The 18,073-nt window shown below is 36.9% G+C and overlaps 1 protein-coding gene across 1 annotated transcript in view; it reads right to left on the reverse strand.

The window, feature by feature from the left end:
* Window positions 1–1,985: 1,985 nt before the first annotated feature.
* LOC121411608 (tudor domain-containing protein 3-like) overlaps window positions 1,986–18,073 on the reverse strand; it is a 38,803-nt gene continuing 22,715 nt past the window's right edge. Inside the window, exons 3-13 of the mRNA XM_041604414.1 lie at window positions 14,568–14,633; window positions 13,838–13,998; window positions 11,319–11,460; window positions 9,944–10,067; window positions 9,294–9,466; window positions 8,653–8,778; window positions 7,275–7,509; window positions 6,253–6,381; window positions 4,850–5,883; window positions 3,570–3,695; window positions 1,986–2,754 (exon numbers count right to left, since the gene is read on the reverse strand). Of these exons, the coding sequence (XP_041460348.1) occupies window positions 2,431–2,754; window positions 3,570–3,695; window positions 4,850–5,883; window positions 6,253–6,381; window positions 7,275–7,509; window positions 8,653–8,778; window positions 9,294–9,466; window positions 9,944–10,067; window positions 11,319–11,460; window positions 13,838–13,998; window positions 14,568–14,633 (2,640 nt within the window). The 3' untranslated portion in view covers window positions 1,986–2,430. The remainder of the gene's footprint in view (window positions 2,755–3,569; window positions 3,696–4,849; window positions 5,884–6,252; window positions 6,382–7,274; window positions 7,510–8,652; window positions 8,779–9,293; window positions 9,467–9,943; window positions 10,068–11,318; window positions 11,461–13,837; window positions 13,999–14,567; window positions 14,634–18,073) is intronic.

An 18,073-nucleotide genomic window follows, 5' to 3' on the forward strand; every position in this document is an offset into this window, starting at 1 on the left:
TAAGAAGCCTAATCTATGGTTTGAAATATACATTAATCCAGTCCTTTGCCTTACAATCTTCTAAAATCAAAACGTCTATTGCAGTAAGAAGAATAGCCATTACGTTATTTCTCTAAAGATATCATTTGAATCTTGACAAATCTTGAATATCAAGCTATCAGGAGAATTGTGACACAAGCAAACTCTCTATCTCCATGGGACCTCTGCAGACAGAGTTGCATTTAAAAAAACAAAACAAGTGGAATGCCTCTGGCCGTCTCACCTGCATCACGCGATTCAATATAGCAGCAGTGCTGACTTTGAAAACTACTATAACAAGCACAAGATGTTCAGTGATACTTGGTTACTCTTATGTCCACTTTTTATGAACGAGACTAATACACTTACAGAGATATGATGGTAATTCAACAAAAAAAAACAATTCGGCCAAAGTTCATTGACCTTTGACCTTGGTCATGTGACCTGAAACTTGCACAAGATGTTCAGTGATACTTGATTACTATTATGTCCAAGTTTCATGAATCAGATCCATAAACTTTCAAAGTTATGATGGTAATTCAACAGATTCCCCCAATTCGGCCAAAGTTCATTGACCCTAAATGACCTTTGACCTTGGTCATGTGACATGAAACTCGTGCAGAATGTTCAGTGATACTTGATTACTATTATGTCCAAGTTTCATGAATCAGATCCATAAACTTTCAAAGTTATGATGGTAATTCAACAGATTCCCCCAATTCGGCCAAAGTTCATTGACCCTAAATGACCTTTGACCTTGGTCATGTGACGTGAAACTCATGCAGGATGCTCAGTGATACTTGATTAACCTTATGTCCCAAGTTTCATGAACTAGGTCCATATATTTTCTAAGTTATGATGAGATTTCAAAAACTTAACCTTAGGTTAAGATTTTGATGTTGACTCCCCCAACATGGTCTAAGTTCATTGACCCTAAATGACCTTTGACCTTGGTCATGTGACATGAAACTCAAGCAGGATGTTCAGTAATACTTGATTAACCTTATGGCCAAGTTTCATGAACTAGGTCCATATACTTTCTAAGTTATGCTGTCATTTCAAAAACTTAACCTTCGGTTAAGATTTGGTGTTGACGCCACCACCGTCGTCGGAAAAGCGGCGCCTATAGTCTCACACTGCTATGCAGGTGAGACAAAAACAGAGGCAAGTCCAAATTGTCCAAGGCTCTGATTGATTGAAATTCAAATTGTGTTTGATTTTGGAAGTTGCCATTGATTGCAACTCTTTCTGCAAAGGGACCAAGAAAATATAAATAGATGCCTTGCCAGAGGGTGTTGGTGCTAAGACATGAATCTAACTACAATACACTATCACAATACCATGAATGATTAAAACATGCACATTCCCACTGCACTTCTGAAAATGTGGTATTTCATTAACACATACCGGAGGACTATAATGAGATAGCATACAAATGAAACATGTAGAAGTGGTACATGTAGTTTGAAATATGAATGCATTCTGAAGGGGCATCACATATGATTGGCAAAGGAGCACTGACAGACAGAAAACAATATACTAGAAGAAAACACATCCAGTTATGATCATTATCAGAGCATTTCATGGAGGTTTTTGTCCATGATTTTCACTGGCAACATTCTCCATGAAAGCTCCACTGTTCAGTGCATCTACTTCGAGTCATCCGGTCTATGCTTAGTCTAGGGAAAGCTATGGCTTCGTGTTATAAGCGATCTGAACAATTTAGAAATCAAAGAAAAGATATACCCACTCTTCCACGAACCAAATCACAATCTGTAACTCGCACCCAATAGAAAGGAAATGATACGAAGGAAGCAAATATACGTAATCATCTGCTACTGGAGTGAAATTAATAAGTCCACATAAAAACAAAATCAAAATTGAGCATAAATTGAATAATCTTTCCATTTATAATGGGAAACAATGGATCATAAATGACATAATGCATATTTGTAATGGGAAAACTATATGTATTGAACACTAAGAATGAAAATTATTATAATATTAATTTATTGAGTACATAATTCAACAATGGCATATATATGTTTTCAGAATTTGTCCAACAATTTTCCTGTAGACCAAACCTATCAGGATTCATGAGGACTCAGAATTGTGAGGACCTTCCAGCTAAAATGATCATTTCAACATCTCATCCATGATATACTCCGAAAATAATCTGAAGAAGTATGTATGCAAGAGATATGAGAGAGATACATTCAATTTATCTGAAGGTCCAAAGATTAAATACCAAAAATTTGTTTATAGCACTAGCAAAGCAGTTGTTATCCATATGATGTAGATTACCCATCCCTAGCTTTAATTCCACAAACAAGTTGTGACAGCAAGACAGAGCATTTAATCAACCTTAGTCTCGAGACTGTCACTCTAAAGTTCATATTAAGATCTATTCCATCACCTCCTGGGCGGAGGTTGGTAGAAAGCTTGAGCCGGTCTCTGATTCCGCCTATCGTTCCTGTATCCTCCAGGATCCTGGCCCTGCTTGGAGACAAACGGCCCATCACCTCCTTTCCGGAACTCCAGGGTCATGTTCATCGACCCGTCATAGTTGCCGTAGTCTGGCACCAGTGGCGTTTGACCAGGGACAAGCTGTGCCATGGGTGGGGGTTGTTGGTAGTGTTGGGGGTAGGGCGGGGCAGGAGTCATGAACTGTTGCTGCTGCGGGGGCTGCTGCTGTTGTTGGTGATGTACTGCAGCTATTGGTGGTGGAGGCGCAGTCTGCATAATGAAAAATAAAGGAAATCAGTACAAACCTATTTTCCTGTGTTGGGGAAAAATACTATGAAAAGTGTTCTACATAATTCACATCTTCTTTGTGTTTTTGTTATTTTTTCCTTGCGTGAATTAATCTCTTACAATACAAATTGCTCACTTCAAAAACGCTGTATAAAGTAAATCATCAAAATTCAGTTTTATTAAAATGGACATCCAAAACACTTATTCCAAAGACAACGAAGAATCTGAAAGCTTATTCACGGCAATTGTCAAATCATCCTTCATCCTTCTTACTGAGAAATCAGGGAGTTCTTTCTTAATAACATACTTCTAATTGAAGGTAATATAATAAAGGAGACATTTAATGTTTCTTGAGGTTAAATCATAGAATTTCAATAGAATATTTCCCTGGCAATTGGAAAGATTTCCAGGCCTGAATTGCAATAACAACCATAACAGTATTGTATTAATTGTTAGAACTCTTTCCAAATTTACTAACGCAAGTCCCTGATTCATTTCTTCATATTTTAAAGGACCAAACTGTTTTTTGTTTAAAAGTTTTCAGAGTCACCTTCCTCTTGCTATGATGTACAAGTAACTCTGCCCAAGTCAAATTTCTTAGGCCCACAAAAATCTCTTCGACATTGGAGAAATATATAACTTACAGAAGGGGGAAAACATGTCTTGCATAATCTGGTAAAAAAAAATATTGCTTTAATTTCGGCGATTTGACTTCTAGGACGATTCATGCAGAGTTACTTGAACATGAAATTCATATTCAGGGTCCCATATGATCATTTTTATGTAAGCACACTTACCCAGGGCTGATCAGGAGATGGCATTATATCAGTGATTAGCACCTCCTCAAAGTTTCCATATTCTACAAACTTCACCATACAAGTTTTCCCTGATGGATGAATGGCAGTTATTTGTGCCTCATAAAACTGTCAAGAAGTAATCAGCAAACAAACAAACAATAATTCAAAATCAAACCATGTTGATGACAGTGAATATTGAATAAATAGACGTTATTGGAATTCCATTAAATAATCAACCTTTTCGTACATCCGACCCCCATTTTTCTCAAGTTTACGTCACTTCAGGAACTGACAAAGTCATGAAGGTCCCACATATATGGGGTCAGACATACATATTTTATGGAATTGCGCATTAGTATATTCATAAGAATTTCACAATTAATTATGTCTACAAGATGGAATTACAGATTATGATAATAGCAAAGGCACAAGAGCTGTGTTAAAAACTAAACATGTTGTGATGACATATGAGTAAAAAAAAAGCTATAAACTTCAATTTACTTCAATTATCTATACCATCAAGCTCAAGACTCAAACTATGACAGGAGCAACACAAATGTTTTACTTTTTAAATTGTGATCCCCCCATCAATCCACATCTAATTCAATTTTACCAAAGTTAATAAAAAAAAATATATCAGTTGATTATATAGGCAGAAGTTTGACTTGAAGAGTTGACAAGTCCACTCATGGGTAAAGTAAAATTGGAATCTTGAAAATCATGCACATTAATAGAATAGTATACATCATTCAATGTCAGTTTAAGAAACAATTTATACAATTTTGTTTGTCAAGTTTCAAATAATGGTCTAATGCTATTGTTGACAGATCAACCCACTGTTGATCTGTTGATGCTTGAGGAACATCTCATAAAATGTTTTGTCAGTAATTTTCAACAACTAATTTTCTCTCAGCCAATCAGATGCAAGAATCTTCAGTAGCTTAAAAAATATCTGTTGGTGAAAATCACTGACAAAATCTTGTCATTTTATTGACTTTATAAACAAATTATTCAATGATCATTACCACAATTGGAAGTACCCTGTATAATAACCCATAGGGCATTTGGGAATAATTTTTTTTTTAATCTCAAAAAGAAGTCAGATTTGGCAGTTTACAATTGGCCTCACTTTCGGTCTTCCAGTAGAATCCCATTCAGAGTCTATTCCTTTCCAATCCTATCATTTCAGCAAAGAAAATAGGGAATTAGCAGGGAATGGATACTGAGTGAAATTCCTACTCCATGGTGCAAAAAACAAACCAAACAAATAAATATCCTACCTTGCCATCCTCCCAGTACTTTGAAAGGCAGTGATCTCCTTCCTTAAACGGTAACATAGGCATGCCTTGACCCTGAGGAATCATTTCTGGTCCATTGGTCATGACTTTAGTCCTCACCACAGGTCCTTGGTTCAAACCCTGGTTGGTTGTATCAGCAACCCTCCTCCCTGCATCACTAACCATCTGTTGCTGAGGTATAAATGGTTGTGACTGCTGGTTCAGAGGCTGGAAGTCTGATCTACTATTAACCTGATTCTTCACGGCATTCTCCTCTTGACCAAGCCCTTTCCAGTTCCCAACACCATCCTGCTGAGATGTTTCTTTTCCATTGCTCTTCTTTGTAGATTGACTTTCCTCCTGCGCTGGAACATTGTCTTTCTTTCTCTCCATAAGTCGGTATGTCTTTTCAGGGGTATTATCATTCTTACTGCTGTTGTACCTACTTGAATCGCCAGACTTTCCCTGGCCATCGTATCGGCGATTACCACGTCCTTGGTAGCCATTGTCATTCTGGTAGCCATCTTTCTGGGAGCTCCTTCCCCTATCAGATTGGAACCTTTCGGGTCTACTGTTCCTGTCCCTTCCCTGGTATCCCTTATCATTCTGATACTCATCTGCTTTACTACCCCGTGATTGTCCATCAAACCTTCTATCATTCCTATCTTGATACCCTCCGTCTTTTCTCTCGTTCCTAAACCTTGAATCATTCTTATACCCTTGGGATGCATCCTCCTTATCATTAGTCCATTCGTTATTCTTCTTCCCATCTCTCCTTCGATCATCATACCTATCCTGTCTATCCCCTCTCCTACCACCTCGATTGTCTTTGTTTCCTGGTTGGTTGTCCCCCATTTGTCTCTGGGCTTGTTTCTGAGCTTGTAGCTTCTGGAATCTAGGTGGCGTCTCCCGGACATTATGGGTAAAGTTATTTCCACTAGCATCCCTGCCTGTTTTGGACTGTTCCCTTTCGTAACGGCCTGAACGGTCATTTTTCTCTCCATGGTCTCTGCTATTTTTTTCTTTAGGTTTGTATGCTAGGAAATAGAGAAACAAAAACACCAAGATAAATACGGATAGCACTACTATCTGTAAACCAAGTGCATAATGGCCGTAATTCCATCATTACCTGAAATAAATCAGAGCTAGCCATATACCTGACATTTGCAGTTTTAGATAAGATGAGAATAGATTCATGTTACCTTCATGTGCAGCACATAGAGAAATTACAATAGAACAATATTGCGAAAAAGAAAATTAATAAAACTTTCAGACTGTTTACGTCGAATCCTAGAAAAACAAACCCAATAAGCCAAATGATAGGCTTATCTTTATTCATCACTGAATAGATAAATAACAGATAAATGTATAACTCTCTGAAGTATATAACACGACTGTGAATTTACCTTCTGCTTTAGTTGGACCAAGCTTGGATTCCAGGAAGTCAAAGAGAGTTGTAGGAGCAGAAGGCTGAGAGGGAGCATCCTCATCCTCATCATCATCACCACGCCTCCCTCTGCGACCTTTGAATCCACCTGTGTGAGAAACGGCAGATACAAATATTAACAATCCTCCCCACCTTGTAAAAAGAAGTAGAAACTAGGATTCTGTGTGTACAAAATTGTAAAAATTAAGTCACTGTAAACAGCACAGGTTGTCATGTCTTTCAGCTCTACTGAAATATTGATTAATCAGATACAAGATTTCATTCTCCAACTGAAAAATACTTGTCATCTCACCTCTGTCCCTCTATACCCCTTTCATAAACCCAATTATACGGATAATAGCCGCATAATTTGGTCGTAAAATCGGAGGAGGACCAGAGTTATCTGCATTATTTTGATGCTGCTATTATCCGCATAATAGCAGCATCGGGACCAGATTTTGACTTCATGAACGCACTTCCAAAGTAATGCGGATAATTGCCATGGTGCGGTCACAAGGTCATTGTTTTCCAACGCAACCCCATCGGAGGGGGCGTGTGCAGTTGCCATGACAATTATCCACCTTTTTCAGGTCGGGCGCTCGTAAAAAAGTGTGGATTATTTTCGGAGTTTGTGAACGCAATTTTTATTGAATTATCCGCATTACTCTTAGGCGGATAATTGGAGGATGGGTTTATGAAAGGGGTATTAGCCTAGGCTGGACCAGGGGCCCATTTCATAAAGGACTTGCAACTGTTGTAACTTTCCATTATGGCAACTACCATGGTAAAAGGGGCTCAGTAGCCAATCAGAATCAAGTTTACCATGGTAGTTGCCATAATGGCAAAGTTACAACAGTTGCCAATCCTTTATGAAACGGGCCCGTGGACTTTGTATTCCACCTACAAACAACAGCAAGTCATGCTCTTGGTGAAAATCAGAGTATTACTTTGATCCAATTTCTTAAATGGATTAATTTTCCTAACAACATAATCTCAACCTACCTGATCCCCTTTCTGGCCTGTCCCTTCCCCTCTGTGGTGGTCCAGAGCTACTTCTAGTATTTGATGTATTAGTTATCCCACCGCTGCCACCACTGGTTTGGTTACTTCCCCCTCCCACCAGAGAGTCTACTGCAGCATCAAGGTTTCCCGAGTGCTTCTTCAGGGCAGCTACAGCATCCTCCTTGGAGAATCCCATGCTGACAAGCTGTGATATCGACTTGTCATCTGGCTTTTTCTGTATTCAGAGATGTCATTGTACAGGTTAACATAAGAGCACAGGCATTGTGAAAAAGCAAGTCATTTAAGAGAAAAAGATGTCAAAAACAGAACTTGCAAGTTGGGAAAGAGCCCGAGTAAGTTGCTAGTGGATTCACTCAAAGGTTTAGCTTGACATGGAGTGAAGGAAATATCCTTTATGTGCATAATGTCGTTTTTCAGTAGCTATATATTTTGCACTGAAAGGAATGGCAAACACAAATTGAAACTTGGCCTGTCAATATAGATTACCACTTAGTTCCAATTACAAGTGGACATTGTGTATAATTGATATTTTAAGTATCTACTTGCATGAATTCCAATATATGCAACTACAATTTGACAGAGTATATTCCTTGTTCAATTTCAGAGCCACTCTTTTCTGAAGATTTTTAAAGATCAAAACAGACTTCAAACAAATTCTAGTGTCATTAAGTGTGACTTCAGTCGGTACTCTGAAAAGATTACTTGTAAGGGCAATGAAAACACCATATAACTAGCAAAGGACACGAAAGCTTTCTCCTTTCATGTCCACACACATATCGAACAGATACTAGGATTATGACCCGTCACATCAAGTAGCATTCTCATTTGCGAGTATCAAAACATCCTGGCTGCACTTTTACTCCAAATGTTTGCACAATGTAGGATATACTGCATGGTTTGAGACACTCCACAATCACAATTAATGATGCTATCAGTATATCTTCCTTTCCCAAATTAGTCTTGCATCAGCCTATCCTTTTCCAAAGTGGGTCAATATATTTCCATGTCTACCAGTCTTACTGATGTCCTGTGGATAAGTGTTGCTTACTAAGACAACATATAGCTTTTCAAGATGATTGTTTCAGCATTTTCCTCCAATAGTCAACATCTTGAGCCCGTAACACAAAGCTCAGCAATGATTGCAGAAATTTTTTTTCTATGATTGATTGCACTGAATACGATGTACACCCAATCGTGAAAATCAAGAGTGAAATTAATTAATAACCTTTGTGTTACAGGCCCAAGGTCACCACTTGAGATTCAGTTTAGGGCTGGACAGGAGTGTAGGAAGCTCTTTCCAGAAATGAACCAACTAAGAATTCCCCTTATTACATGGCATGACTGAGAATGAACTTACCTCATAACCCAGTTCTCTATAGTTTGCAAAAGACTGACTGTTCCTATTGTTTTCACTAAGTGCACCTCCACTTGACCCAGTTCCTCTCCTGTCTGAATAGCTTGATCTGGTTCCACCCTGATTTTCCTAAGAAATACAATATTCAAGATACATTGTCACCATATGCTGGTCTATGAGATGCAAAATGTCTGAATCCACAAATGGTTCCCCCAAAGTTGCATCAACCCTTGTTTACACATTGCGAAGTATCAGCAGAGATCTGTCCAGTTTTATTTCACGAATAAAGATGTTCAGGTGACAATGACTATATTGTGAAAGAGTCTGTCTCATAGTGATTGCGAAATTCAGATTACAGTAAACATGTTAAAATGCTGTAAGTTTTTAGAACCACCAAATCATCAGAAATTAACTCTATTCTTCTGTGAGTCACATGCACATGTTCAGAACTACATGGATGGGACTACAGACAAATCTTTGACTAGAACGTCTCAAACATTCGGTTTTTTTTGTACCGGTATTTCAAATATCAGGGCATCGAAGAGTACTTGTTTACAGCAGACCTCTCTAAAGGGATCTTGAAAACTTTGAATGCTTTTCTCCTTTTTCCACAGAATGAGTAGTAAATGAATTGCCCATCTCACCTTTGTGTCATTATCCTGACCTCCTGCCTTGGTACCCCCTCCTCCAAACTTCTTTCCTCCTTGACCTCTGGCCTGGTCCAGTTCTTTGATAGCTGCTTTTCTCTGCTCCTCAAACTCTCGATCCTGATCGGTCTGCTCCCGGTTCTTATCAAGGTTCAGGGTGCGCTTCTTGCCTAATTAAAGGAAATCAAAAGAATCATAGACAGGTTGTTCATTGTCCAAAAGAATGTTGGATATTAATAGGGATCTATTATCTGTTATGTAATTGTACAATCATCTTGGGTTTGCTTCATTTTAATTGGAAAGCACAAACCATTTATATCATAAACAAATATTTTGCTTCAAAATACACAAGCACAAGACAATCATTAACAATTACTAATAATCATTATCATTGATATCATCGTCAATTGTATATCAAATATTTGATTTACAATACAAAAGTAAAGCAACAAATAAGTATTTTGCTCTCCAATAATAGGCAACATATCAATAACTCATAAATGATTACAAATGATCATAAAAATCAATGCTAAGATTTGCATTCTTATATAGAATAGATGGACAGATGTATGGATAGATGGATACCAGTACTGATAGATACATGTATATACACACATGAACACAAAGAGTTATGTTGATTTTGATACCTGGTCCATCTATCTTCTGCCTACTGTCAGAGTGGTTTTGAACCCGATGACGTTGACCAAATGGTACCCATGGGGGCGGTGCACCTTCTCCAACCAGAGTCGTCCTTGTATGGTGAGCCAGTTGCTATACATGAAATAGAGTAAAGACCTTAAAAAGCTACATACAGAACATAGATTTATCAAAAAAATAACAAATACCTGTAAGCCTTCAGTATCAACTAAGCATTCAGTACCTATAATTCTTTCCAACACTCCATTCTATGCCTACTTCATTCCTAAAAGTATTCGTTTTTAAACATATATCAAAAAGCTATCCAAATTACCACTATTTCATTGTCACATTTCATTTATCTTACAACTTTGAGTCAATAATTGTTGTATGTTTTAATTCCAGTTCTCAATATTTACACCTATACTTCAATCCAGTAACACAATACAAAACATAACAAGTGGAATGCCTCTGGCGGTCTCACCTGCATCACGCGATTGAATATAGCAGCAGTTCTGACTTTGAAAACTACTTTAAAATAATTATTCACCACAAACAACATTCATATATAATGATGAAATTTGACCTTGATCATGTGACCTAAAACTTGTCAGTGATAATTGATTAACCCTATATCCACATTTTATACACTATATCTATAAACTTTGAAAGGTCATGTGACCTGAAACTCGCACAAGATGTTCAGTGATACTCAGTTACTCTTATGTCTAAGTTTCATGAATCAGATCCATAAACTTTCATAGTTATCATGGTAGTTCAACAGATACCCCCCATTCTTTGACCTTTGACGTAGGTCATGTGACCTGAAATTCGCACAGGATGATCAGTGATACTTGATTACTCTTATGTCCAAGTTTCATGAATTAGACCAATAAAATTTCAAAGTTACCATGGTAATTCAACTAATACCCCCAATTTGGCCAAAGTTCACTGACCCTAAATGACCCTTGACCTTGGTCATGTGACTCAAAACTCAGGCAGGATGTTCAGTAATACTCGATTAACCTTATGGCCAAGTTTCATGAACTAGGTCCATATACTTTCTAAGTTATGCTGTCATTTCAAAAACTTGACCTTCGGTTAAGATTTGGTGTTGACGACGCCGCCGCCGTCAGAAAAGCGGCGCCTATAGTCTTACTCTGCTTCGCAGGTGAGACAAAAATGATAACAGTGCGATACACTTCACTGTAACAGGTGAATTAATGAAAGAGTAAAACATACATATCACTTTGACCTGGAACACAAAGCTAAGCAATCATACTTTTTATGACTAATTGCATTGACTGCAATGTACAATTAAACATGAAAATGAAGCATATGAACAATCGCAAACTGTTGTGTTACAGGACACAGGGGATGACTTACCTTGGCTACTTCCCATCTCTCTACCATATCCTCCACTCTACCACCCAAGACCTTCAGGGTTGAGGGTGATAACATGAGCAATCCATTGGTCATGTCCACACTGCCCTTTAATAACACTTTGGTACCAGGGGGAGTGTTCAGACTGATAATAGAATTAAGACAATTGAAAATATCAATGATTTGATATCAACTTATTGTCAATGACTACATTTGTTGACTTCACAAGAAACAATCATGGGGAATTATAAGTTGGCAGGACATACCTTGAGTTAAGGAACACTACTGTTGGGTGTAATCAAATTGAGATCAGGGGAAGGTTTCATGAATGTTTTGTCAGTGATATGTACTGACTAATAAGCTCTTAGCCAATCATATGTGACACTTTTCCTTAGCTTATAACAATAGTCAGTGAATTCACAGACTATTTGTTTTATGGAATGCTACCCACAATTTTTAGGTGATCTGTCTATCGACAGATCAACTATTAATTTCATACGAATTTTCTTTTTTATTTATTTATTATTTATTTTTATTTTCCCACCTCTTCTTGTGAGCACAAAATCTCCAAATCTATATCATCAATTATCTTCAAAATATCATCAGATATGGGGACTTATCATGTAATGTGTATAAAGCAAGTTCAAGGTCAAAAGGTCATCATGACGTCATCTAGACGCCATTTTGTAAAATCACATTATCAATCATATCTTCATTATCAATTATCAAAAATTAACAATATTTACATCACATTAAATTCAGGTCAAGGGTCAACTGCCCATGTCATCAAAGGTCATGTAAAGGTCACGACATGCGCGTACGCGCGCGTCAAAATTTAAAAATGCTCAAAATCACTTTTTGACCAAAACAGAGTACGAATCAGGTCATTTTAAGTATTTCAAAAATTTGCACGCGCGCGTTCTCGCGCGTAACGGCACTATAAAACATGGGATCGCCATTTTCTTTATATCAATGCACCGATAATATAATTCTGAACAATATGATACCTTGATCAACCTTCTACGACAAGTAATAAAGGAATTAGCCTCCATCAAAGTTTACAGCACGCGCGCACGCGCACTAACCATAGACAATATATGTGCAAAAACATGCCTATACAAAATTCATTACAGCTTTTAAAGTCTGTTGACCCCCATTTTTTTTTCCATATTCGAATAGAGTATGGATGGGAGATGTGATTTCATGTCGCATTTGACCCGAAATTTTATCATGACATCATCAAAATGGCGTCGGAACTCAAAATTCCCATTTTGCTACTTATGACGTCATTATAATTATGCAAATTTGACTTTAACTCTGTAAATATTGGTCAATTTTCGCTCAGTTTTCAATATGTTGTAGCTGAGGACATACTCTTTCTAATTTGATGCCTTTATTCACTTTTAAAGGAATGGATCATCCTAAAAAATGGCAAATTATAGAGGCATGTCATTTTCGCTCATTTTGTGTGCAATCTCTATGGGAAATGACTTTTTCTCAAAACTGGATTTTACATTCCTCTATTTCGCGAGCCATATCTTCATTTCTATTGGTTGGTTTTCTCTGAGCTTTTAGCATGTTGAAGCTGAGATTATAAGCTATCGCAAGTGTGGTCTTCGTTTTCCGATCAGATGCCGAGATCATGCCCGTATTTCACTTGCAAAATTGGATTTGAGATCCTCTTAATTTGCTTGTGTAGAAAGTCTATGGGATACAGTGCAGCTCAATTGGTAAGGCACCAGACTTGAATCCTTAAGGTCGAGGATTCGAACCCAAAAGTGAACATAAATTTTTTTTCTTTTTTTTTTCTTTTCAACTTTTCGCAAATGTTCCTTAATCACCATTACAAGGTATATTAGTTCAAATATCGCACAATAAAGTAGGTTAAAATCGTTTTTAATAGGCCTATAACATGTACAATGTGTATCGCCTATATACACCTACATGTATTTCACATATTCTCACTTCCCTCTTTTCAAGATGTTCTTTTCGTAATAAAAGTTTAGTTTTCAATATGAGCATCATATTGATCTCAATAAACATGGTGATTGTATTCATGATCATGAAAATCAGAGACTGATCACCTAATTCCTCCTCATGACAAATTAAAATTCTAGTTTTTTTTTATAATTTCATCATGATTATTTACACAGATTTACTTTTGGAAGCAACAAATTAATTCAGCCTTTCCTTATCATTTCAGTCGAGTCAGTAAACTTGATGATTAATTCATGGGGATATGAGAATCTCAAATTTAACCATGAATGATGCGGTTAATCTGAAGAATGTTCTTGGCATCTGCAATTTCAGAGTCATACAGTAATAATACATTGGAATCAGACGTTGTTTAAAGGTTACAAATAATGACGAGTAGTCTATTGTTGGAGGATTACTAATTGGTATGCCAGATATTGGTAATTGAACACAGTCATTCGAACAAAAATCAAACATATCAATCACGTAATACATCACATAATTATACATCTAAATTTTATTATGACATGAAAAACCGCTTTCCTTACCTAATTTGGGATATTGTTTCCATAACAACCCCAAGGCATGTGGTATGACCATCAGTAAGCTGAAGTCTTAGAAGTGTAGGAGCCATAGAAGACTCCTCATTGGCCTTGGGTGCTCCTATGTTACGCACTTTCTGAATCTGCAACACATATGGACCCTGGATCTGATAAAGGCACAATCAACATTGCTCACATTTTTATACAAAGGACTCTAAAATACTTCAAGTAAAAATCAATATCATTAACACTTCCTAATCAATGCCACAATGAAGAAACTAATATACAGTACTCTCACAGCAATTTGCTTTCATATGCACAGTGATGTCAAGAAGAATGAAAGGAGAAAGCAGGGCATGATAATGACATATCCTAAAATGGGCAGTTTAACTATTAACAAAACAATGTTCCACTTCTTCTTTCTTCCCTGGATTCAGAGAACTTTATTGCTGAATTCTAGCAAGGGCCGGGTAACACAAAGCTTTGGAATAACTTGCAAATATGAATGGACACTTCTCATTGGTTCCTGTTCAGTATGTCGTAAGAAAATAGACTTCTGGCAATGACCTTGATTCATCAATGCCTATATGTATTGCCTGTAAACCTAAATATGGACCCAAACTACTATGAATAACAGATTAGGAATCATTGCAACCTACTACATTTAGGTTTTTTACTAACTTTTTTTGGCCGACATTATAATGAGTTGCTCCAAAATATGACAGTTGATAATTACCTTGTCAGATTTTGCCTTGCCAATGTCTGCTGGAAGGGCATTGGACCCAATCTGCTTCAGGTCAATCTACAAAGATATACAAAAAAAAATAACTTTTCACAATGCAAAACATAAACATTTAGATGACCTATACCTTTGAATAAAAAAGTTGCTCAACAAAATGCATAACTAAGCATATACTATGACAGCTCTTACACGCTATATCCCATAACCATTCAATAAAAAGTTTTGACCCAACCTTGACATAAATTTTAATGAAAGAAAATTTTTTTATCAGATAAAATAAAGTATAAGGACATTCACACGACTTCTTTAAAACAAAAATGATGAGGAAATGTCCTAACCAGAGAAGACTAAGATGCCTGTGTCATGAAAATATATGAATTATCAGACCTTCATTTTTGAGGAGCGCGATCGCGCTGGCGCTCCTACCGCGCTCCTAAAAAGAAATAAGGAGAGCAAAAAATCATGCTCCTAAAAAAAAAAATAGTGATATTCACCTCTTTCCCGACTCTGATTTAAATTTGAACTCGGTAAATATTGTAGTCCCATATGTAGATTTTCATGGGAACACCATGGAAGTCTACATGTGGGACTACAGTATTTACCGAGAGTAAGTTCAAATCAGAGTAGGGGAAAGAGGTGAATATTCTTCATTTTTCTGATAGTTTTCAACTAAATCAAAATAATTTCAAGGAATTATGGAAAACAGATGGCCATTTCATGGATTTAAAGATGTAAAATGTGAAATTTTAGCAGGAGCATGATATTGATCACTGATGTTTTGTAAACGTATTGACCCAGGCCTAGTTTCACCACAGATTAATTAATAGCTACACAGCTAATGCATATACGATGTTACGAAAAATCTAAAATTTATCATACATGTATTGTACTGAATTGATTTGAGCTCCTCAAGGAGAGCGATTCTGAGGAGCTCAATTGAGCTCCTCAAAAAATAAGGAGAGCAATGTATTGAGCTCTACGAAATTATAAACGTGAAGGACTGAATTATGAAAAGAAAATTACCAAAATAATCAGGCATCACTGACATCAGTAAACGTACATATTGACTGTGTACTGGATGAAAGTTCATGCAGTATAATATACATTGAATTATTATTGCAAAATCAAAGCAATCACCAAAACAATAAATCATGGCTGGTATTCTAACAAGTGGAATGCCTCTGGCCGTCTCACCTGCATCACGCGGTTCAATATAGCAGCAGTGCTGACTTTGAATACTACTCTAACTCGCACAAGATGTTCAGTGATACATGGTTACTCTTATGTCCACTTTTTATGAACTAGACCAATAAACTTACAGAGATATGATGGTTATTCAACAAAAAACCCCAACATGGTCAAAGTTCATTGACCTTACATGACCTTTGACCTTGATCATGTGACCTGAAACTCGCACAGGATGTTCAGTGATACTTGATTACTCTTATGTACAAGTTTCATGAATCAGATCCATAAACTTTCAAAGTTTTGATGGTAATTCAACTGATACACCCACTTCGGCCAAAGTTCATTGACCTTTGACCTTGGTCATGTGACCTGAAACGCGCACAGGATGTTCAGTGATATTTGATTACTCATATGTCCAAGTTTAATGAACTAGACTAATAAACTTTCAAAGTTATGATGGTAATTCAACAGATACCCCCGATTTGGCCAAAGTTCATTGACCCTAAATGACCTTTGACCTTAATCATGAGACCTGAAACTTGCACAAAATATTCAGTGATGCTTGATTACTATTATGTCCAAGTTTCATGAATCAGATCCATAAACTTTCAAAGTTATGATGGGAATTCAACAGATATCCCCAATTCGGCCAAAGTTCATTGACCCTAAATGACCTTTGACCTTGGTCATGTGACGTGAAACTCATGCAGGATGTTCAGTGATACTTGATTAACCTTATGTCCAAGTTTCATGAACTAGGTCCATATATTTTCTAAGTTATGATGACATTTCAAAAACTTAACCTCAGGTTAAGATTTCAATGTTGATTCCTCCAACATGGTCTAAGTTCATTGACCCTAAATGACCTTTGACCTTGGTCATGTGACATGAAACTTTAATAGGATGTTCAGTAATACTTGATTAACCTTATGGCCAAGTTTCATGAACTAGGTCCATATACTTTCTAAGTTATGATGTCATTTCAAAAACTTAACCTCAGGTTAAGATTTGATGTTGACGCCGCCGCCGCCATCGGAAAAGCTTCGCAGGTGAGACGTACATTATTGTTGTTTGTCTTATTAAAATCATCATGTTGATATAAGCCAGTTCGTAGTTCCTTTCTGTGCATGATCAAAAGAGTCTACACATGATCAGAGGAATGTCATTTGTACTAAAGTGACATGGTGGTTTAAAATCTAATGAGATAAGCACCAACTTTGATGTCTTGATTATTCATATATTCTTTTGAATTGTGGTTTTCATTTACATCCACAAAAAATCAACAATGCCTCCATGAATGACTGGTATTTCACAGTTTGCCAAGTACATTGTGCAACATGGTATGATATGCATTCAAAGTAGGAATGCAACAAATACCTTCATTGATGTGCTATTCTAGTCACCTGGTCTATTTAATTTCTTCATCCTGCTATGTAAGACAAGCTTATGTAATATCTTGCTTTGAAATCTGCCTATCATAATGAAAGAAATGAAAGGTAATTTGACCAAATTTGTCCATGAAGTAACTATGAACTGGTCTATTGAACTGAGGTATGTCACTGTCTTAACCCTAAATAGACTGGGCTATTTCGACGCCTAAGAAGACGGGGGGGGGGGGGCTGATTCAGCCCCCCCTTCTGATCTCGGCCGTCGATCGCGACGAAAATTGGCACAGGCGTTACCCATGGCATTATCTACAAAACTATAACATCAAATTCTGCAAAAAATCTCATGTCTCATTAATTATGCTAATTTATGCGTAAAGTCATAGTTTGCTCTAATCAATGAAATAATGCCCCTGAAATGCTAATTTTTGTTTCACATACTCTAGATAGGCATCTGATCAAACTTATTTTTAAAAATTTCAACATCACATCTATTTTCATATGTATTCTATTGTTTTCTAAATTTCTTATGTATTTCTTTGTTTTTTTTTTTTTTGTTTTTTATTGTTTTTTCAATGGAAATTGTCGGGGACTTCATTTTGACCATAAAAAAGATAAAATCAATAGATTTTAAGCAGTAAAAGGAAAAATAATGATACATTTATGAATTTTGGCTAAAAGCACTATTTGCATTGGATTTGTACACAAATTCACGTTTTTGAGTAATTTGGGGTCTGCATGCACTTACGAAATGTTGCGTAATTTCGGAACCGCGTACCCGGGGGTCACAATTTTGGTCTCAAAAGTTGCGCGAGACTTGAAAGTATAAAGTCAGTGAGCGACGCGGTCAAAAAATTTCGCACGGCAGACTTCTCGCGAAAATTGTTGAGGGGGGCTGAATCAGCCCCCCCACCCCCCCCCCCCCCC

This window comes from Lytechinus variegatus, chromosome 1, assembly GCF_018143015.1.
Source record: "Lytechinus variegatus isolate NC3 chromosome 1, Lvar_3.0, whole genome shotgun sequence".
NCBI classification, from domain to species: Eukaryota; Metazoa; Echinodermata; class Echinoidea; order Temnopleuroida; family Toxopneustidae; genus Lytechinus; species Lytechinus variegatus.